The 18,114-nt window shown below is 48.5% G+C and overlaps 7 protein-coding genes across 7 annotated transcripts; 6 read left to right on the top strand and 1 right to left on the bottom strand.

The window, feature by feature from the left end:
- Positions 1–649: 649 nt before the first annotated feature.
- Positions 650–968, top strand: N7498_000149 (uncharacterized protein; the record flags this gene model as incomplete). Its single annotated transcript, XM_058447212.1, has 2 exons — positions 650–749; positions 826–968. 2 exons carry the CDS (start codon positions 650–652, stop codon positions 966–968), a joined length of 243 nt encoding a protein of 80 aa, XP_058312623.1.
- A 2,644-nt stretch (positions 969–3,612) lies between these two features.
- N7498_000148 (putative glucan 1,4-alpha-glucosidase) lies at positions 3,613–5,581 on the top strand (the record flags this gene model as incomplete). The annotated part of the gene is made up of 3 exons (XM_058447211.1): positions 3,613–3,829; positions 3,885–4,719; positions 4,786–5,581. 3 exons carry the CDS (start codon positions 3,613–3,615, stop codon positions 5,579–5,581), a joined length of 1,848 nt encoding a protein of 615 aa, XP_058312622.1.
- Positions 5,582–5,963: 382 nt separating this feature from the next.
- Positions 5,964–7,387, bottom strand: N7498_000147 (uncharacterized protein; the record flags this gene model as incomplete). Its single annotated transcript, XM_058447210.1, has 2 exons — positions 5,964–5,973; positions 6,102–7,387. The coding sequence occupies 2 exons, from the start codon at positions 7,385–7,387 to the stop codon at positions 5,964–5,966; spliced, it is 1,296 nt and encodes a 431-aa protein (XP_058312621.1).
- Positions 7,388–8,256: 869 nt separating this feature from the next.
- On the top strand, positions 8,257–8,856 carry N7498_000146 (uncharacterized protein; the record flags this gene model as incomplete). The annotated part of the gene is made up of 1 exon (XM_058447209.1): positions 8,257–8,856. One exon carries the CDS (start codon positions 8,257–8,259, stop codon positions 8,854–8,856), a length of 600 nt encoding a protein of 199 aa, XP_058312620.1.
- A 518-nt stretch (positions 8,857–9,374) lies between these two features.
- On the top strand, positions 9,375–11,687 carry N7498_000145 (S8/S53 family peptidase; the record flags this gene model as incomplete). The annotated part of the gene is made up of 5 exons (XM_058447208.1): positions 9,375–10,157; positions 10,240–10,284; positions 10,442–10,602; positions 10,665–11,013; positions 11,049–11,687. 5 exons carry the CDS (start codon positions 9,375–9,377, stop codon positions 11,685–11,687), a joined length of 1,977 nt encoding a protein of 658 aa, XP_058312619.1.
- Positions 11,688–12,338: 651 nt separating this feature from the next.
- N7498_000144 (nucleotide-diphospho-sugar transferase) lies at positions 12,339–13,994 on the top strand (the record flags this gene model as incomplete). Its single annotated transcript, XM_058447207.1, has 1 exon — positions 12,339–13,994. The coding sequence occupies one exon, from the start codon at positions 12,339–12,341 to the stop codon at positions 13,992–13,994; it is 1,656 nt and encodes a 551-aa protein (XP_058312618.1).
- A 2,242-nt stretch (positions 13,995–16,236) lies between these two features.
- On the top strand, positions 16,237–17,953 carry N7498_000143 (putative oxalate decarboxylase; the record flags this gene model as incomplete). The annotated part of the gene is made up of 7 exons (XM_058447206.1): positions 16,237–16,525; positions 16,576–16,665; positions 16,725–16,740; positions 16,788–16,959; positions 17,014–17,081; positions 17,136–17,761; positions 17,820–17,953. 7 exons carry the CDS (start codon positions 16,237–16,239, stop codon positions 17,951–17,953), a joined length of 1,395 nt encoding a protein of 464 aa, XP_058312617.1.
- Positions 17,954–18,114: the final 161 nt, after the last annotated feature.

The following is an 18,114-nucleotide window of genomic DNA, read 5'->3' as shown; positions in this document are numbered from 1 at the left end:
TACCCTGTCGAATTCCAACTCAAAATTTATGCTTGTCCCTGATGGCATGATTTCAGGGGAAACAGCCTATGACCACCTCCGCCCCTTGGTGTCGATTGTGTCTTGTGTCATGATTTACACGTACGCTGGGTATCTGAGGGCACTGCGGCGTATCGAGCCAATCATTATAGCGAAGCTGACGCCAGGTATGCGGAGAAGAGTGCTACGAGGGCCGTCGAAGGCTATCCTGGGCATACCTGATCATCGATGCGACCGTCAGCCCAATTCCTCACAAACTACCCTGGGCTTCACCGTCGCTCTAAAAAGGCCCTTGAACTTGACAGGGTATAGATATGATGGTTCTAGCATCGCGTACATTATCTCCAGGCGGCCAAGCCATCTTGTACAGTCGAAAGTCCCTCGTCAGACATGCCCCGGCCTGAAACTCTACGTTTGCCACCAGCGCAGGGATGCCCCGGATGTCACCCCATTGCCACTTTCAACCCCGCAATCTCATGTCAGATGACCTCCCACTATAAAGCATTTAGGGGTTCGTCTCCTGTCTTGTTCGTCGTACAACTCTCCGCTCTACACTGAATCCTTCAACTTCAACAAGACACCCCGCGTTTCCATCACAAATCAATCCCGTATCAACACTTAACTATCCAAGATGTCTGCACCTGTCGGTCCTCTGCTCGCTCAACTGCAGCAGCTCCCAGCTCGCTCGAGACAGGGAATCAACGACCTTCGCCGAAGACTCTTCCAGCAGGGTACGTCCTATTATCCATCACATTCCATCAGTTTTCATCAAGGAAAACCCCAGAACACCAAACTAACAGAAAGCAGGTGAGAAGCCAAAGAAGGAAGGCCAGTTCCTTCGCACCTCCTTAAGCGTCCACAGGCCCGTCTGGATCACCGCTACCGGTGGTGTCTACACGAGCCTGGCAGCCGTCTACCTCACCATGCGCTACCTGAAACGCGTCAGGTAGATGATTCGCAGTTGCCGTCTTTTTTTGAATCTCGGTTGATACACCTCTTACCACTCTGATTCTCATACATACCCCTTTCAACAACACTTTTACTATCTCGACTTGCACCTATTTCGACCCCGTACTGGTTATGGAATGCCTCGGAGGATGAAGGGTTAGGCAGGGCCCTTTCTTTTGTCTTAAGATGTTCGGTCGCCATAGACTGGCAAGACAGTTCTGGAGCCTAGGGCTACTTTTACCCTCGCTCACATCATGTTGCTATTACAATGAATACTTATATTTTAAGAATGGTTCCATTAAGAATTAATCCGACATGTAGCTAAATATGTAGTGATGCCATCATGACCAAACGGCACGGTGGACTTTGAACACCGGAGGGCATGCTGCGTGCCCTTAAGCGAGTCATACATTGTGCGAGAACAGATCTAGCCCGTGGAAGTACAAGTCGTCAGCTAAGTCTTCAACACCCAGCGAATACGGCCCATTTTCCTGTCAGGCACAGGTACTTGGGTGATTTCCCATGGTGTATCTGCCTAATTCACCGCACGTCTTCGATGACCTCGCACCAGGGAGTACAAGAGTCCGGGGGTGCAGAACCCGCTCCACTAATTCAGGTTAGACTCTACCTCAAACGACCTATCACGACCGTTCTCTTTCTCGAGGCGTCGTCACTTTGGCCGAATGCGGTCAGGAGATGATTCATGATTGTATGTCCGGCGCGCTAGGGCCTTGGCAACCCCGCACTCTGCGATCACTGTGGGCCGTCTTTGTTGTGGGTCGGACAATACCGAAACTTGCGACCGCCGATCTGATGATTATTTGGGGTGCTGATAGGGGGGAGGGGTATTGTGGACTTGAGAGATTTATTGGCTGAATTCTCTCTACAGTAAGGGGAGATTGTGGAGTTTACCTCGTACTTACCTACCTATCGAATTTCCTCTACCACTTTTTGGCGTTCCTCTCCTAAATTAGTGCTCAGACCGTGCCGCGTTTTGTTCACTGAGCAGACCTGAGTACGTCTCTAAATGGCCTGATCTACTCTATGATCTTCCTCACTCAGCAGAATCTAAGCGTAAGGGTAAGCAGCCGAAGAAATGACCTCGATAAAATGCACTATGCTAGCCCATTCACTTACTATCTATCCTCTCTCGCAAAATTGCCCCGATTGTCCTATCTAAATAGCACGGGCGCCATCAATATGCCTATTCATCCTAGTAATCTTACTGCAGTCAATTGCACCAGAATAAACCCTGCTACTGGGTCAACCAATCAGTATTATATTCTATACTTTATACTCTTAGGAATACCTCTTCTAGTGCCCTAATAATCCCCTAGTTAGGCTATAGAGATGAATGAATGGTGTCAAGGTAGTGAGAAGTGCTTGGATACTTACATTCTATTCTGTGGCAATGGACATTGGTCACCATATTTACGGGATATGACGGCAAAGACACTTCTATCACCTATAAGCTCATTCTTCTATAGGCCACCGTATCTCTTTGTGAGGTTCCGGACTTCTAGTCGCGTATTCTTCCGATACCTACCCACTCAGTTTCTTTACTAGACTGCCTACCTTTTTGCCTTAAAGACTATCTCTGACGAAGAATGGAACTCAATACAAGTAAATGGGATTTCCTTACTTTAGCAATTATCAAAGCGAATGAAAGACAGTAAATATATCAGCTCAGAGATAGGGCGGGCGAACGTGTCGCGTACACAATCAAAGGATACGGCATAGTAATGCAATACCACAAAAGTCTTTTTCACCAATTGTTAACCGAGTTCCGCTAGCTACAATAGGAGCAGATAACTAATCCCGGAAACGAAGATTAGCTTCCGTATAATATCCATAGTTGGCATGATGAAATCTAATGGTCCTACGATAGCGGCATTATTAGTATGAACATAATAGCATTAGCTAGGTTTCAGGAAGTATATACATTAATCAATCATATAATATTATTGAATATTCATTTGGTGATGGCCAGAAATTCTTCATCGAAATTGGTCGGATTCAGATAAGGGCCAATATGTAAACCATGTATACCGAATCGTGTTGGAAGAGTGATGAATTGAAGGACTATAGACGGTAGTGGATATGGTTGTATCTTGCTATCCATTAGACATTGGTCGGCTATTCGAAAGGCCTGTAAGTAGTCATCGACATATTGAGGAAGAATAAGCACTAACATCATGAGACAATGTGCATCTGCAGACATTATACCCAGCAATAGACCAAGGGCATTGTTCACACAAAGCATGTTTTCCTCGATAAAAGTACTACTTGTTTGGTACTGTGAGCTGACCCCCCGCCTCTATAGGTTTAATGAGATGCTACAACGCTCGGATGTTCTCAGCACATGACTATTACGCTGTCATCCATCGCTGCAGAACATCGGCAAATCGCTCCACAAATAAAATCCAGCTTCGAGCCAAAGTGGGGAGGAAGCTCGGGGATTGGGGGGCACGGAAAAATATCGGTAATTGTGTGGCGGTGAATCTCCGCATTGCACGCACGGACACGATCTGGTTGAACATCAACAAAAACATAAATACTGCATCTCAAGTCGTGTTGGTTGCTACTCAAATCACCATCGCACTTTGGTTTCTTTCGCTCCTGTGCGGGGTTTTATTTTGATTCAGGATGTGGTCAACAGTTCTTCCCACCGTTGCTGCAGTCCTTGTGGGAGGGCAGCTGGCAGCTGCAAGCCCCGCCGCCGTTTCCCTAGACTCTTTCATATCGAAGGAGGGGCTGCGATCGTATCAAGGCATAATGGATAACCTGGGAAACAAAGGCGTTAAAGCACCTGGTACAGCCGCTGGCTTATTTATTGCCAGTCCCAATACAGCGAATCCAGACTGTAAGTGAACAAAAAAGTATGAACTCGCGGGTGCAATTCTGATTTGGATCCGCAGACTTCTATACATGGACTCGTGATTCTGCATTGACCTTTAAGTGTTTGATTGATCTATTCGATAGCGACAGCTCCGACTTTGGCTTGAACAGGAGCGAGTTGGAAACCGATATTCAGAACTATGTCTCCGCGCAGGCAGTTCTGCAGAATGTATCCAATCCATCTGGGACTCTGGAGGATGGCACAGGCCTTGGTGAACCCAAGTTTGAAGTTGATTTGAATCCCTTCACTGGTGCCTGGGGCCGGCCTCAGCGAGACGGCCCCGCTCTCCGGGCGACTGCTTTGATCACATACACGAACTATCTCCTTTCCCAAGGTCAGCAGTCCGAAGCATTAGACATCATGTGGCCCATTATCTCAAATGATCTGGCATATGTTGGCCAGTACTGGAACGATACTGGTTTTGACCTCTGGGAAGAGACTGATGGATCTTCGTTCTTCACATTGGCCGTTCAACATCGCGCTTTGGTGCAAGGAGCAACGCTGGCACAGAAGCTTGGCATGTCATGCGCTGCTTGTTCATCTCAAGCACCCCAGATTCTTTGCTTCCTGCAGAGCTTTTGGAATGGAAAATACATCACTGCAAATATCAATCTCGAAACCAGCCGTACTGGTATTGATGCAAACACCATTTTGGGAACCATCCACACCTTCGACCCCGAAGGTTTGTGTGATGATTCGACTTTCCAACCTTGCTCGGCCAGGGCATTGGCAAATCATAAGGTTTATGTCGATGCTTTCCGTTCAATCTATGCGATCAATAGTGGCATTGCCGAGAGCTCTGCCGCTAATGTTGGCCGCTACCCAGAAGACGTCTATCAAGGGGGTAACCCATGGTGAGTTGATCTCTGAGACTTCTATACTTCATCGCTCTAGGAAGCTAAGAAAAGGATATAATACAGGTATCTTACCACCCTGGCATCGGCTGAGTTGCTCTATGATGCCTTGTATCAATGGAACAAGATTGGCACCCTTGATGTCACCGAGACTTCGTTGGCGTTCTTCCAGGATTTCGATTCATCCGTGGAAACTGGCTCCTACTCGGCGCAGAGTCAGACCTACAAGACACTCACATCTGCTATCCGAACTTATGCCGACGGCTTCGTCGGCCTTGTCCAGAAATACACCCCTGCTAACGGCTCATTAGCCGAGCAGTACAACCGGAACACCAGTGTCCCACTCTCAGCTAATGATCTGACATGGTCTTTTGCTTCCTTTTTGACGGCTGTCCAACGTCGCGACTCCATCGTGCCTGTCTCGTGGGGCGAGACATCCGCCAACACTGTCCCAACCACCTGCTCCGCTTCACCTGTGACCGGAACCTACAACGCTGCCACTTCTACGTTCCCCACTTCCACTGTTGGGTGCGTTCCCGCGACGGATGTCGTGCCAATCACATTCTACGTGATTGAGAACACATACTATGGAGAGAACGTCTACCTTTCCGGTAACATCAGTGCGCTCGGCAATTGGAACACTGGTGATGGATTAGCGCTCAACGCAGGGCTTTACACTGAGACGGACAATTTGTGGTTTGGCACTCTGGAACTGGTTTCTGCAGGCACTCCATTTGAGTATAAGTACTACAAGATTGAGCCTAATGGTGCGGTTACCTGGGAATCCGGTGACAACCGGGTTTCTGTCGTACCCACTGGCTGCCCTATTCAGCCCAGTCTACATGATGTGTGGCAGTCTTAATATTCTCCTATATTATGATCAGACAGTGGACTACTGTAGTATTATTTCCTTGCAAGCTTCTTTCAAGATTGCTAACATGATGAGTATGTTGTCCGCTGACTCCCTCTAACTGCTCACCATCTATGTGGGCTTGATTTTGTGCTCCCCTTAGTAGATAACAAGATATCGCTATAGTTTGAAGCATCTACCTGGGCAGTGATTAAGAAATCAAGTACGTATAGTGACCTACGTATTTGATTTCTTCTGCCACTTCTTGGCGTTCTCTTTCCGTTTTAGTGCTCAGGGTTCGCCGCCTTTTGCTCACTGAGTAGAACCTGAGCTTAGGGATAAGCACATTATATTGCTTACCTTATTTTTTTATTTGTCTCCCCGCTTTTTGCTCTTACTCCTTCCTGCCACTGGTCTAGTAACAGCTCCAGATCCAGGCCACCCACCCCATATCGTCCTCCTCTCCAACTTTCTTATGAAAACCACCGGCTTCGAAGGGCCTTCTCTGGCAATCACGGTGCTATCCGTATACCCGACAGTCTTCTTGTATACGGACGAAATATCATGTGTCCGGGGACTGCGAATCTCAATCAATTGAGGGCTGGGAGGTGTTGGCGGCGGCGAAGGATGTCTTTTCGGTTTTTTCGTTGGTGGGGGTGGAGGAGGATCAGGCGGAGGATCTGGAGAAGGGGCACCGCGAGACTGAGCGGAAGTTTTGGATAGAGGAGAATTATGTTCGCGAGGGGCTGTGGGCGGAGCTTTTGATGATTCTGGCTGAGGCTTGTCGGGCCCAGAAGGAGGGCTTGATTTGGGTTTGTTGCGTAGATTAGCGCCTGCCGAGAGATTTCTTTCTGAGGATGCATTGTCGTTTTCAGATTCAGCGGTGCCCCTGGAGGGTTGGGTGGATTTTGATGATCCTGCATGAGGATTTTCGGGCGCCGAAGGAGGGCTTGATTTGGGTTTCTTGGGTAGATTAGTATCTGCCGAGAGCTTTGTCTCTGAGGGTGCATCGTCGATTTTAGGTGCATCGGTGCCCGTGGAAGGTTGGGTGGATTTTGATGGTTCTGCTTGAGGTTTGTCGGGCGCCGAAGGAGGGCCTGATTTGGGTTTCTTGGATTTATCAGGATCTGCTGAGAGCGTAGTCTCTGAGGGGTCATTGTCATATTTAGATGCATCGGTGCCCGTGGAAAGTTGAGGGATCTTCTCAGACATGCTGGATCCATCGAGAACGTTCTGGCTGCCCGGATGATTCGTGCCACCAGGTGGTTTTAAAATCCCCTTGTGTGGCTGCTTGGACTCTGATACAGGAATCTCTAACAGTGATTGACTGGGCTCCCCAACAGGCTCTTTTAATTCGTCGTTCTTACCCACAAAAAGATCGGGCCGGAAATAAGAGCCTCCCGTGTATGGATCAGGGTAATGCTCTGAGAATGATGGCTCATTCAGAGAACCTTTAGGGGAAGGGTGTCTGGTTCCAGTTGATCGATAGGATGGCGGATAGTACGATGGTCTCGCGCGGCAGCAAAAGCAACAAAACCAGCAAAGAAACAGAGCCACAAAAGCGCCTAGAATAGACCCAGCAATAGCGCCCTTTGCTGACCCCGTGAGTCCTCCGTGGGCGCTTGGGGAAGGCGACAGCGAGCTGGTCGGAGTGGACGCGATATTAACCTCGACGATCGTTGTAGAGGGGTAGGTCAGTGTCTGGGTAACATAGTTCACGGTAGGCCAGGCCTGGTTACCGCCAAGGAGAAAGGCAGTCACGTATGTTGTTGTCGCCTGGGTTATCGTTTGGGTGAGCTCTTGCACCAGAGGTGCCATTCCCTGCTGGCTCAGACATACCGTCAAGTAAATCTGTTCAGGCTGCGGGTTACTTTCTTTTAATACATTATAGCAGGAACCCAAGCGAGCGGGGTACAAAACATGACAGGAGTCATATAATTTCTCGGATCGATTGACCTTAATACGTACGTGCCGGCGAATAGACTACGTTCCTTCTATGCAGGTGCGGCAGATTCCGCGTATTTATCCCACAACTCGCTTGGATTTACGAAGATTAGATACACTAGACCCTTCAGCTCCACATATTTTTGTTCACGCCGCAACCCAAGAGCAATTGAAGGGCATTTTGATTGGCTTGTCGCAAGGCTAACGCCGTCATGCAGGATGACTGCATTGAATACTCGAAGGCGTCAGCCTCGTTACCTGTGACACAGGTTCTCGTGATAAGGCAACCTTGCCGACCCCGCGCGGGATTGGTACTTTTTCTTACTTTTTCCATCGCGAAAAGTGTTTGGCCGCAACGAGGGGTCAATTCCTGCCGAGGGGGGATTAATAGAGAACTGATTGCATTGAAAATCCGACCATCAACAATCCAGCCACCGTGAACGATCTCGAGAAAATCAAAAGGAATGAAGAAATCATACATTCTGATGCCCAATTTTGACTGCCCGCCACATGGCCCAGTTGAGTTGGGACGGATCATTACCTCGCCGTTCAACCCCGAGAGCGCAATAAACACGGTATCAAGACTTTCACCCCCTGTGGTACTACGATCTTCAAAAACAGCGTTCAAGACCCTGATCGAAAAAGAATCGAGCGGCCAATACGGGGTATGGTCCCAATTCCTAGGCCTCTCTATGCTTGGAGGCGAAGCTGGCTTCAATCGCTCTCAATCCGAAAGTTCCTACATGTACCTATCGCGATTGGATACAGAATACATCATTCCAACGATCGAGTATATCGAAGAAAGCATTCGTCAGCCGGAGGCACTGAAGACTCTATCTCAGCAGAACTATGAGAAGAATCTGTACATGATCACGGGCATCAAAACAGCTATCGGAGGAGCAAAGATCAAAACCATATTATCCAAGAAGAAAGGGATGAAGCTGAAGATAGGGGCTGACTTGACGTCTTTGGGGATACCGATACAAGCTGGGCCAATGTTAGAGCCCTCGAGCTCGAACAGTGAAGGCACTGCGTTCTCAGACTCGAGTGATTTCGTCTTCGCATATCGCCTCAGGGAGATATACTACAGTCAGAAAAGTGGGGTGATCAAAACAAAGGATTATACGAAGGGTGCCGCTTATGGAATGGAGAAAGACTTGCCTATCTTCAGGGATAAAGAAGATGTGGTGGAATTCGAGGATGATTTTAACGTTGATGGGGTTGCCGATGAGGATTTGAAGAAAGGCGACCTGCGAGAGCTCGGTCAGCCTTGGTCAGCGGTGGATGAAGAAGATGGTGAGGAGTGTGAGTGTTATCATTTATCCGTTGAGAGCTCAGAGTAAAGGAATATGCCTGTGCTATAAGCGTCTCCACGTTTGAGAAAGCCATTATTTGTAGTTTCTTATCTACTTACTGCCTTGACACCCAGGTATCATCATAGTACAATATATTGGGAAATACATGACGTAAAGCACTATTCCTAGTGTTCTGACAGTGATGAACGAAGTCAACGGGCAGATGAACAAACCGAAGGAGTTATTTGGTGGATTAATTTAACAGTTCGGGCCTCCATAAGAGGGTTTGAAGAAGTAGTGAACTAGAAGGTGTACTTTAAGTAATAATTCCTGAGGAGCTAAACCTCAAGCCCAAGCCTAATGTGAGTAAGCGAGTCTGCAAATTGTTGCGGCGCCTCATCCACCACCCCGCACCGCACGCGTCGTCTCTGGCAGCATCCTCGGTTCATATATCGCATCGCGAAAATGCTCTCATAAATCACACCTAGACTACTCTTATTGCAAAGACACGAGGGAGTCCTCAAGATCAGCCCGACTTTGATATGTGACCTCTCATACTCGGACCGATGGCAGGACACGATGACTATGCAGGCCCCGCCCGGGATGCTGAAAAATTGTGGGGGAAAGGAGACTACGGGGGCGCTCTTGACTGCTACACAGCTGCAAGACTGGCTTTTCTCGAGACCTATCCTGGGGGAGTAGCCGACCCCATTCTTTTGGAGCTCAAAATTGGGGCGGCGCGGTGTCTGGAACAACTTGGTCACCTCGAAGAATGCGTTGATCTGGATTCTGAAGTTCTGAATGAGCAGGAGAAGCTCCTTAAACCCACTGATGAGAATCTTCTCATGTTGCGAGAAACTCTTGCTGCAAACAATACCCAGCTAGGCAAGCACGAAGCAGCTTTGTCATTGCTACAGGCCAATTTGAAGGTACTCGAATCACCGTACTACGGCCTGGAGCATGAATGGACTTTGCAGACTAAGTGCACTCTAGCAATGGAGATGTCTTCTGTGGGCGAGCACCATCAGGCACTCATCTTGCTGGAGAAAACGTTATACGTGATGGCTGCAAAGCATTTTCCACATGAAGCTCAAGAAATGGTGAGAGCGGGTATCAGGATGGTTCAAGATACTCTGAAGAAATGTGCGGCCAATGAAGCAAAGGACCGTGCGATTTTGTCCGAGAAACTCTCAAGCGCACCAGAATTGCAACCGCCCACATCCTCGAAACATCAGGAAACGACAACCAAGAAGAAAGATTCTTTAGCCAAGGATGAAACACCATCAAAGATCTCAAAAACACCATCAGCCGTTCCAGAATCAGCAAAAGAGAAGGGCTCCCAAGAATTGGTGAATCACAAAGCGTTTAAACTGCCAAGTCAGTTAACCCTACTTGCACGCGCGCGGTATCTTCTAACGAACTTTTCAACAGACCAAAAGTCAAATGTACAACAGGGAAAATCAAAATCAGCAGAAAGTAAGCCGAAAAATCTTTCGCAAGCTTCAGGTGAAATGCACCGCATGCAGGTTGTGTCAGAAAATAGCTGACCCGCTATCCAGTCGATCAACTACTAAAGCCTCCTGATCAGGAAGGTCTCAGGCGTGTGAGAAGCTTAAACAGTACCAAATCAAAGCCAAGCAAAGCCAAGCCTATCACGGACAGAACACGGTCCCGTGCTGGTTCGTGCGGTCCCTCGATTCAGCCAGTTATCCAGCCAGTTATCCAGCCAGTTATTCAGCCAGTTATTCAGCTGGAGAAAGGGGCCATCTGTCACAATGAAGATGGAGATGAACGGTATGTTTTTCTGGGATTTAGGCACCAGTCTACGAGTTAAGTTGAGCTCACCCAACAACTAGGGATATGTCATCCGAGAGGTGGTTGAGAGAAATCGAGACCTTTGTACATTCATGGATGCCGCAATCCAAAGTCAATGACAAAATTCGGATCGCCATATTGGATACTGGGATTGATCTCGGCCATCCCTACTTCGATGAGAAATATCGCAAGGGAAGCACTAAATCTCGACGTGAGATAGTCGAAGAATGCAAAAGTTTTCTGCCGGGGAAGAAAGGAGATGAAGATGCACATGGGCACGGAACTCATGCTGCATCGCTACTTCTGCGTCTTGCGCCCAACGCGAAGGTCTACGTAGCCCGCGTGATTGATGACGATGGCAAAATTGGTAATCCCGACGCTGTGGCAAAGGTATGCACATATTCCCTTGATATGGCAACTTCGAGAGGCTGATTTTGGAGGCCATCGACTACGCTAGTGATCCCGACCACTGGGGCGTTCATATTATAAGCATGTCTTTGGGATTTAAAAACATACCGGAATCGGTGGAACGCGCTATCAAAAAGGCCACAATGGTTCGAGAAGTCTTTATCTTCGCAGCAGCTTCCAACAACGGCCCGACCGACGATTACTCGGTGACATATCCCGCCAGGGCGATGATGGTATTTCCCGTCTTCGCTGCATCATCCCAGGGTGACCTTCAGAAATTCAATCCAAACCATGAACACAAGAAAGGGCTCAGTACCCTTGGCGTGAATGTCACTGGGCCTTGGACTCGACATGGTAGCAAAGAGAAAGCCCCGACCAGCTGTCGGTCAGGAACTTCCATCGCGACGCCTATTATGGCAGCATCGGCTGCGTTGGCACTTCAGTTCATCTATCAGAAACCGCCGTTGGAAATCGAGGGATTAAACCGACTGAAGGGCATCGATGGCATGCATGAGTTGCTGTCGTTGATGATCCCACTGTATGCGAGAGAAACACCGTACTTTATCAAGCCTGGAGCGTGGCTACGAAGCAAGAAGTACGCAGATAAGAAAGTGGTGGAGAAGATTCAGCATATTTGGTATGGGCAGATTACATGACATTCTGCGTTACATACTCGGGCGTTTACAGAGTTTGATGGCGGCACTACTCTAAATGCAATACTGTAACCCTGCCACATCGTGATAAGCCTAGTGGAGGTCAGGGGAATAATATAGCGTGGATTCATGTAATCCTTCGAAATCCTATGATCCAGTAGCTTGTCAGGCCCCTGGTCATTGGCTGTTCTGCTCCCCAAGCATAGATGCCGCATCTGTCTTGAAAAGTAGCCCCGGTGCTATAATAAAAATCGCCTACCACGGCGACAATGTAGATTCAGCCATGGTAAATATGTGCTGTCGTATCTCTGTAGAGCCCCTGAAAACAAACCCGTGCGGTCTTTGGGGGCCAAATCTCGGATGTGGGGCACCGCGACCCTGGACCTCATAAACCTTGGAAAGCGTGTTGAAAGTATCCCCGGGAAGATTGGATACGTATTCCATGAGAAGATGTAAATACATAAAGAGAATATCTCGAAGGCAAACTTGAAGTGAAAGAGGAGAATAGGGTCCGAATGCATCTTCATCGAGGTTGTGGCCATTGTATTCCCCACCGGGGCCGCCCCCACGGGCCGCGAGCTGAGCAGCGCGTGAATTTTGCAACCGCGTTGAGTATTCACTTGTCGAACGTGTGCCACTCTCGAGGCTGCGGGTATGAATGGACTCCCGCAGCATCGCCCTGGTCGACGAGCCATCGTGATTATACTGGCCGCTGTCCTACTGGCCAACTTTTATCTCTTCGGGTGGAATCGCCGAAATGACCTGTGGACTGCACCTGCGCACTTGCAAATCAGCCTCCCCGACTCGAGTTCAAAGGAATCCCCGACAATTGCGGGGTATAATGAGACAGGTTCGAAGCCTGAAGAGCCTGAAGCCCACTTTTCAGCTCCGTTGTCACTGGAAGATCGCCAGGCAGCTTTTCTGCGGAATCTCTATACGCAGATTGAAGAGCATGCGCCTCCATGTCCTCCGCCTAACATCCCTGGGAGTGTTGATGGCATCGGCTTCGATGCTGTGAATGCGATGCCTCGACCCAGCCTCATCATCAATACCGATGAATTACAAGGGCCTATGCAAAAGGCACACGATGGATTTGTCGCAGCAATTAAAACCCTGAGAGACCGTCCTTATAATAACGGCACTAGAGGCATCATCTCATCTGCCGGTGGCGAATACATGCCTACCTTTATGGCGTCTCTACGCATGCTACGACGGACTGGATGCAAATTGCCTGTGGAGGTTTTTGTAACCGACTGGCATGAATATGAGCCTTATATCTGTGAGGTGGCCCTACCGGCTCTCGGCGCCAAGTGCAAGGTGCTCGGAGAGATTTTGGACCTGATTCATGACCGGAATGATGAAGCCATCAAGGTGGAACACTTCCAGATCAAATCATTTGCGATGCTGCTATCATCATTTGAAAGCTTCCTCTGGATGGATGCCGACTGTTTCCCCCTCCATGACCCAGAAATTCTGCTGGATTCAGACCCCTTCTCGTCAAGGGGCCTGGTAGCCTGGCCTGACTTTTGGGCAAATACCGCATCTGCTCTATATTTCAACATATCTCGACAGCCAGAGCTTCCTATGACGGCTCGCCAGTCCACCGAGTCCGGAATAATGCTTATCTCTAAACGAAACCATTTCTTAACGCTTCTCCTGGCTACTTATTACAACTACTACGGCCCGGACTATTACTGGCCTTTGCTGGATCAAGGTTCGTACGGCCAAGGCGACAAGGACACTTTTGTCCAGGCGGCCGGTGCCCTCGGCGCGGATGTTTACACAGTCAGCGAGCCTGTAGTCGCTGTTGAACGTAATTACGATGACTGGGGGACCAACCAATTCTCTGCAATGGCACAGGCCGATCCTATGCTGGACTATAATCTTACTAGTCAAAGCAAATGGCGCGTCAAAAATCCCTCCATTGCAAAGGCTCCGCGCATCTTCTTCCTTCACGCCTCAAACCCAAAGTTCAACGCTGCTACAGATCTTCTGGAGAAAACACAACGGTATGATGGTGAACCGAACAGACTGTGGAATCGACCGGAGGAGGTCATCCGACGCTTTGGGTATGATGTTGAAAAGCCTTATTGGAAGGAGGCCACGACAGTCACGTGTACCCTGGAGCATGTGTTTAGCTCCTGGCAGAATATCACTGGTCTCTGCGAGGGTATGCAACACTTCTGGAATGAGACATTATCGGATCCAAATGCCAATGTTCTCCATTTCACAGATGATGAGCCAGCTCACGATATGCCCATTGAAGAGCCTCAGCCCACGGATGACAGTGGAGATTGGGGCGTCCCTTGACCACAATGATTTTGAGAAGTAGGCATGGACACAATTCTATGTAAATTCTCTTCCAAGGATAAGTCAATCAATATGGCGAAATGATCATTGCCCTCATCCAGTAGGCTTTAAATTCAATTAGTTGTGCCAATCAAGAACGAGGTCTCTTGAGTGAGACTCAACCTTCACAACTAAGAATTGAGGTTTGCCTGAAAGTGTCGTAAAATAATTAGTTCCAATCGGTCATCGTTAATTACTTCCCTTCTCAATTATTACGAGTTCTTACTTCGCTCTATAGAAGTGCAGGCAGGAATTTCCATGTCATCCAATCAAGGCGATGCGTGAAGAAGTTGGTTTGTGCACACAGCATGAGGTAGAATCTTCAAGATGTTCTTTTTACAGAGGTTCCTGAAGAAGCTTGGACATGCTTGGTCGGCTATCAATAATGTCGCGAAAGTCGAATACACTTAATCGATCATCTCATCGGCGACAACTTGCACCTATCCCGTATCAACATTCAGGTTATGCATTCGCCAACCTCCACCATTTCCATACTGCATCGCCCCTGTAAGCCCCGAAGGACATGAAATTACCGGATTCGCTCGATTAACACCTCTAATGTTCCTAAAAAGGGGGCGACGATGATCCGAGTTCAAAAATCCCGAGGATTGCAACCAATTCAATTCCAACTCGTATGTCTGCTTGTAGGTACTAACTTTATCAGTAAAAGCTTCATGCATGCGAAGCTATCCAGTACATGATACGTCTAACCTCCACATCCAATGCAGGTCGTATTGATGCGCGGGCTCGCGGGAGCGTCGATGCCGCCTTTTCTATATTTAACTCGCTTATCATCTAGATGTAACCGACCCCTCTCTCCTCATTAGTTGCCGTCTTTGCTCATTCGCATCCATGCTAGCTCCATGTCATGGGTGGTGAGCTGTAGCAGAGGCATCCACCTGATAGGGGAGCCACTCGCACCTTCCCCTCCCATCATTCTAGTCCCCTCGGCCAGTCCTCCAATAGAAATGTAAAATTGTATGGACCAGATAAAATAAGCGAAATCTGGCTCGGATGATTGGTGTTAGTCTCAGGATTTGCCTTTTATGGCCGGCCCGAACCTCCCCTCACGCGGAGAACCTTGAAACGAGAAGAAGCGACGACCAAGTCTTCATCGTCCAACTCGCATACCCGAGATTTAGCGTAGTCGGTTTGTTGATGTGATTGGCTCAAGTCGGCTTTGGCTTTGGAAGCATGGCATGGCCACTGCAGTTCCCGTCACCCCGCCCGCTATTTATAACAGCCTGCACCATTAGATGTACCTTTGCACAAATCTAAATTAGATCGATCGTGATGTCTGTCTTGTTGAAGCTATCATGTGTAAATGACGTATTATTTCGGTGTTCTCTTTGCTGACTCCTCAGGTTGCATTTGTACTTTTTGGGGATTCCTCAGGTTGCATCAATTATGTTGATATTGTACGGTTCTCGGTGGAGCTTAACTGACCTTAATATTGAGGTGGTCCCCGCACCCGCCTATCTAACGTCATTGGAGGAATTAAAAATATCTTGAAATCAAGTTTCGCATTTAGCCGCCTACCCGAGCCCACCGCTTTTGTAAAGGTCGGCTTGCCCTGGGGATAGTCATCAAGGGGTCGAAATACATTGGTTGCAAGGTGCAAGTCTTGATCGAGTTGACAGCAAACTATGCAGGCAACACCAATCCCGGATCCCCGTGTTTTGATGCATCGCAATCTCTGTACATATCTATGCATATTAGTCGGCTGTTGCACGGCCGTCGAGATGCTATTTTTGCTTCCAATATTTGCGATGATCTGGAGCGGGGAATGAATGCACGGCACAATCTTCATGTCTCCTCGGGGTTCGAACCTTTCAGACATAGATCGGACGAGTAAGCGTAGTTGCCGAGCTGCAGGAGGTAAGCACCCCCTACATCCACATGCTTCCCCGGTGGGGGAAAAAGTATTCATCCCCACCTATGCAAGTTTCACGTAGTATGTGGGGTATGGGGGAAGACTTTTATGCGAGGATCCATATGGGTCTCATTCTTGGCGGTCTCTTGGCGAGTACATCTACTGTGTATAAGAAGGCCACGGGCACATCATCAGGAAACTTCCAGAACTCAGTGCAAGCTTCGGAAAAAGACCAATTACTCATATTTCTTCGGCCAGGGCTCAGTTCAAGCTTTGGGAAAAGTCCAATTACTCATATTTCTTCGGTTGTTATCCACGACGCTTCCCGATATGAAGCTCGAAGCATTGTCACAGGCTCTATGCTTGCTCCCTGTCTTCCTTCCTCTTGCCAGTGGTGCACCAACTCGCAGGGATGGTAACTCTCCAATGAGAGGAACCGCGTCCTTGGCTGGTTATTCACCTTCTGAGAATATCGCCACCGGATTAAAGCCTGATATCAAGTATAGCTTGTTGCCAGGACAGAAGGAAAACGCTGACATTGGGACTTACCTCGATTTCGAGAACGTTGAGAACCCTCAGCCAATTCGAGGCTCTAAGGGCGGTGATGATCCGGGCCCTCGTAAGTTCGCTAATATTTGTTCAATGTTTATATGCTCATTTAGAATGCAGGCAACTATTATTATGATCGAATTAATAGTGACAAGCTGGCACCTCCCGGAACTGACCATGGCCAAACCATCAACGCACAATGGCCTTTGGGTACGTTGGTGTTGAACCTCCTCTGCAAGAAAGTCCATAGATGCTAACGGTAATGGCAGGATTGAGTCGTAACAGGTAAAACACCTTGTTGTCTCCTGTGGAACATCACTAATCTTTTGAAGACTCGGAATCGACAATGCTGGCTGGGCTCGCCAAGAAAACACCGTAGTGATGCCAGATGCCACCGAGATGGCCGGCGTTGACATGCGACTTGAACCAGCTGCCTACCGAGAACTCCACTGGCATCTTGCGGCCGAGTGGGCCCTTGTACTCAACGGCTCGTGCAGAATCCAAGTATTTACATCCATCTTGTTTGAAATTTTGGGCCATTGCTAACAACTTTGTCAGGCCGTGAACGAACACGGCGAGACATTCATTGATGATGTGCAAGCCGGAGACGTTTGGTTCTTCCCAGCGTAAGCCCCCTCTCGGTTTATTCCAATATCGCCAAACAAGTTAACACCTGTCAGGGGCATCCCCCACTCCATTCAAGCTTTAGACGACGGCGTCGAGTTCCTTCTTGTCTTCGACCAGGGTGACTTCGACGAGGACAACACGTTCCTCGCCACAGAAGTCTTCCTTCACACTCCGAAATCAGTCCTGGCCAAAAACCTAGGAACCTCCATCTCAGCATTCGACAAAATCCCCGATGACGAACTCTTCATCTTCAAGGGCACACCAGCACCCGAGGACATTGAGAAGCAAAACGTGACTACATCGGCCGGGATTATCCCTCGTACGGAGAGCTACTCCTATCATTTCTCCGAGCAGCCAGCTCACGAAGTCGCCGGTGGATCCGTTAAGATAATCGATCCTCAGACGTTCCCTATTGCCAGTAACTTCTCCGCTGCCGTTGTCACTGTGCATCCTGGTGGTATGCGCGAGATTCACTGGCATACGACTAGTGATGAGTGGACTTTCTTCATTAGGGGACAGGGGCGTGCAACGTTGTTCACGGCTCCCGATGATGCGACGACGTTCGATTACCGCAGTGGAGACATTGCATACTTCCCGCAGTCTAGTAGTCACTATGTTGAGAATACTGGTGATGAGGACTTGGTGTTCGTTGAAGTGCTTCAAGCGCCCCAGTTTACCGGTAAATTGATACTTTCCTCTGTTCTCATTCTCAGGTGTCGTGACTGATTTATTTCTAGATGTGGCCCTCGGGCAGTGGATCGCGTCTACGCCGCGCCAGATTGTCGCTGACACATTGAACTTGAGCGAAAGTACCCTCAGCCAGCTCAAGACGGAGAAGCAATACGTTGTCGCGGGCACCACCAGTGACTAGTTTTAGAGAGGTTGTTTCTAGATAGTGTTTACGCGTTTCCGTCTATTTATTATATGTCCATATTGACCCTAGAATGAATCTTATGCAATTTGTAACCAGATATTCTTGAATCAATCGCTTGCTCAAGTACACTCACTAAACAGAATCTGGAGTACTTATGG

Source organism: Penicillium cinerascens (genome assembly GCF_028974065.1).
Source record: "Penicillium cinerascens strain IBT 15544 chromosome Unknown contig_16_segment0_segment0, whole genome shotgun sequence".
NCBI lineage: Eukaryota > Fungi > Ascomycota > Eurotiomycetes > Eurotiales > Aspergillaceae > Penicillium > Penicillium cinerascens.
The sequence above is the reverse complement of the archived record's forward strand: the minus strand, read 5'-3'. Positions and strand labels throughout refer to the sequence as shown.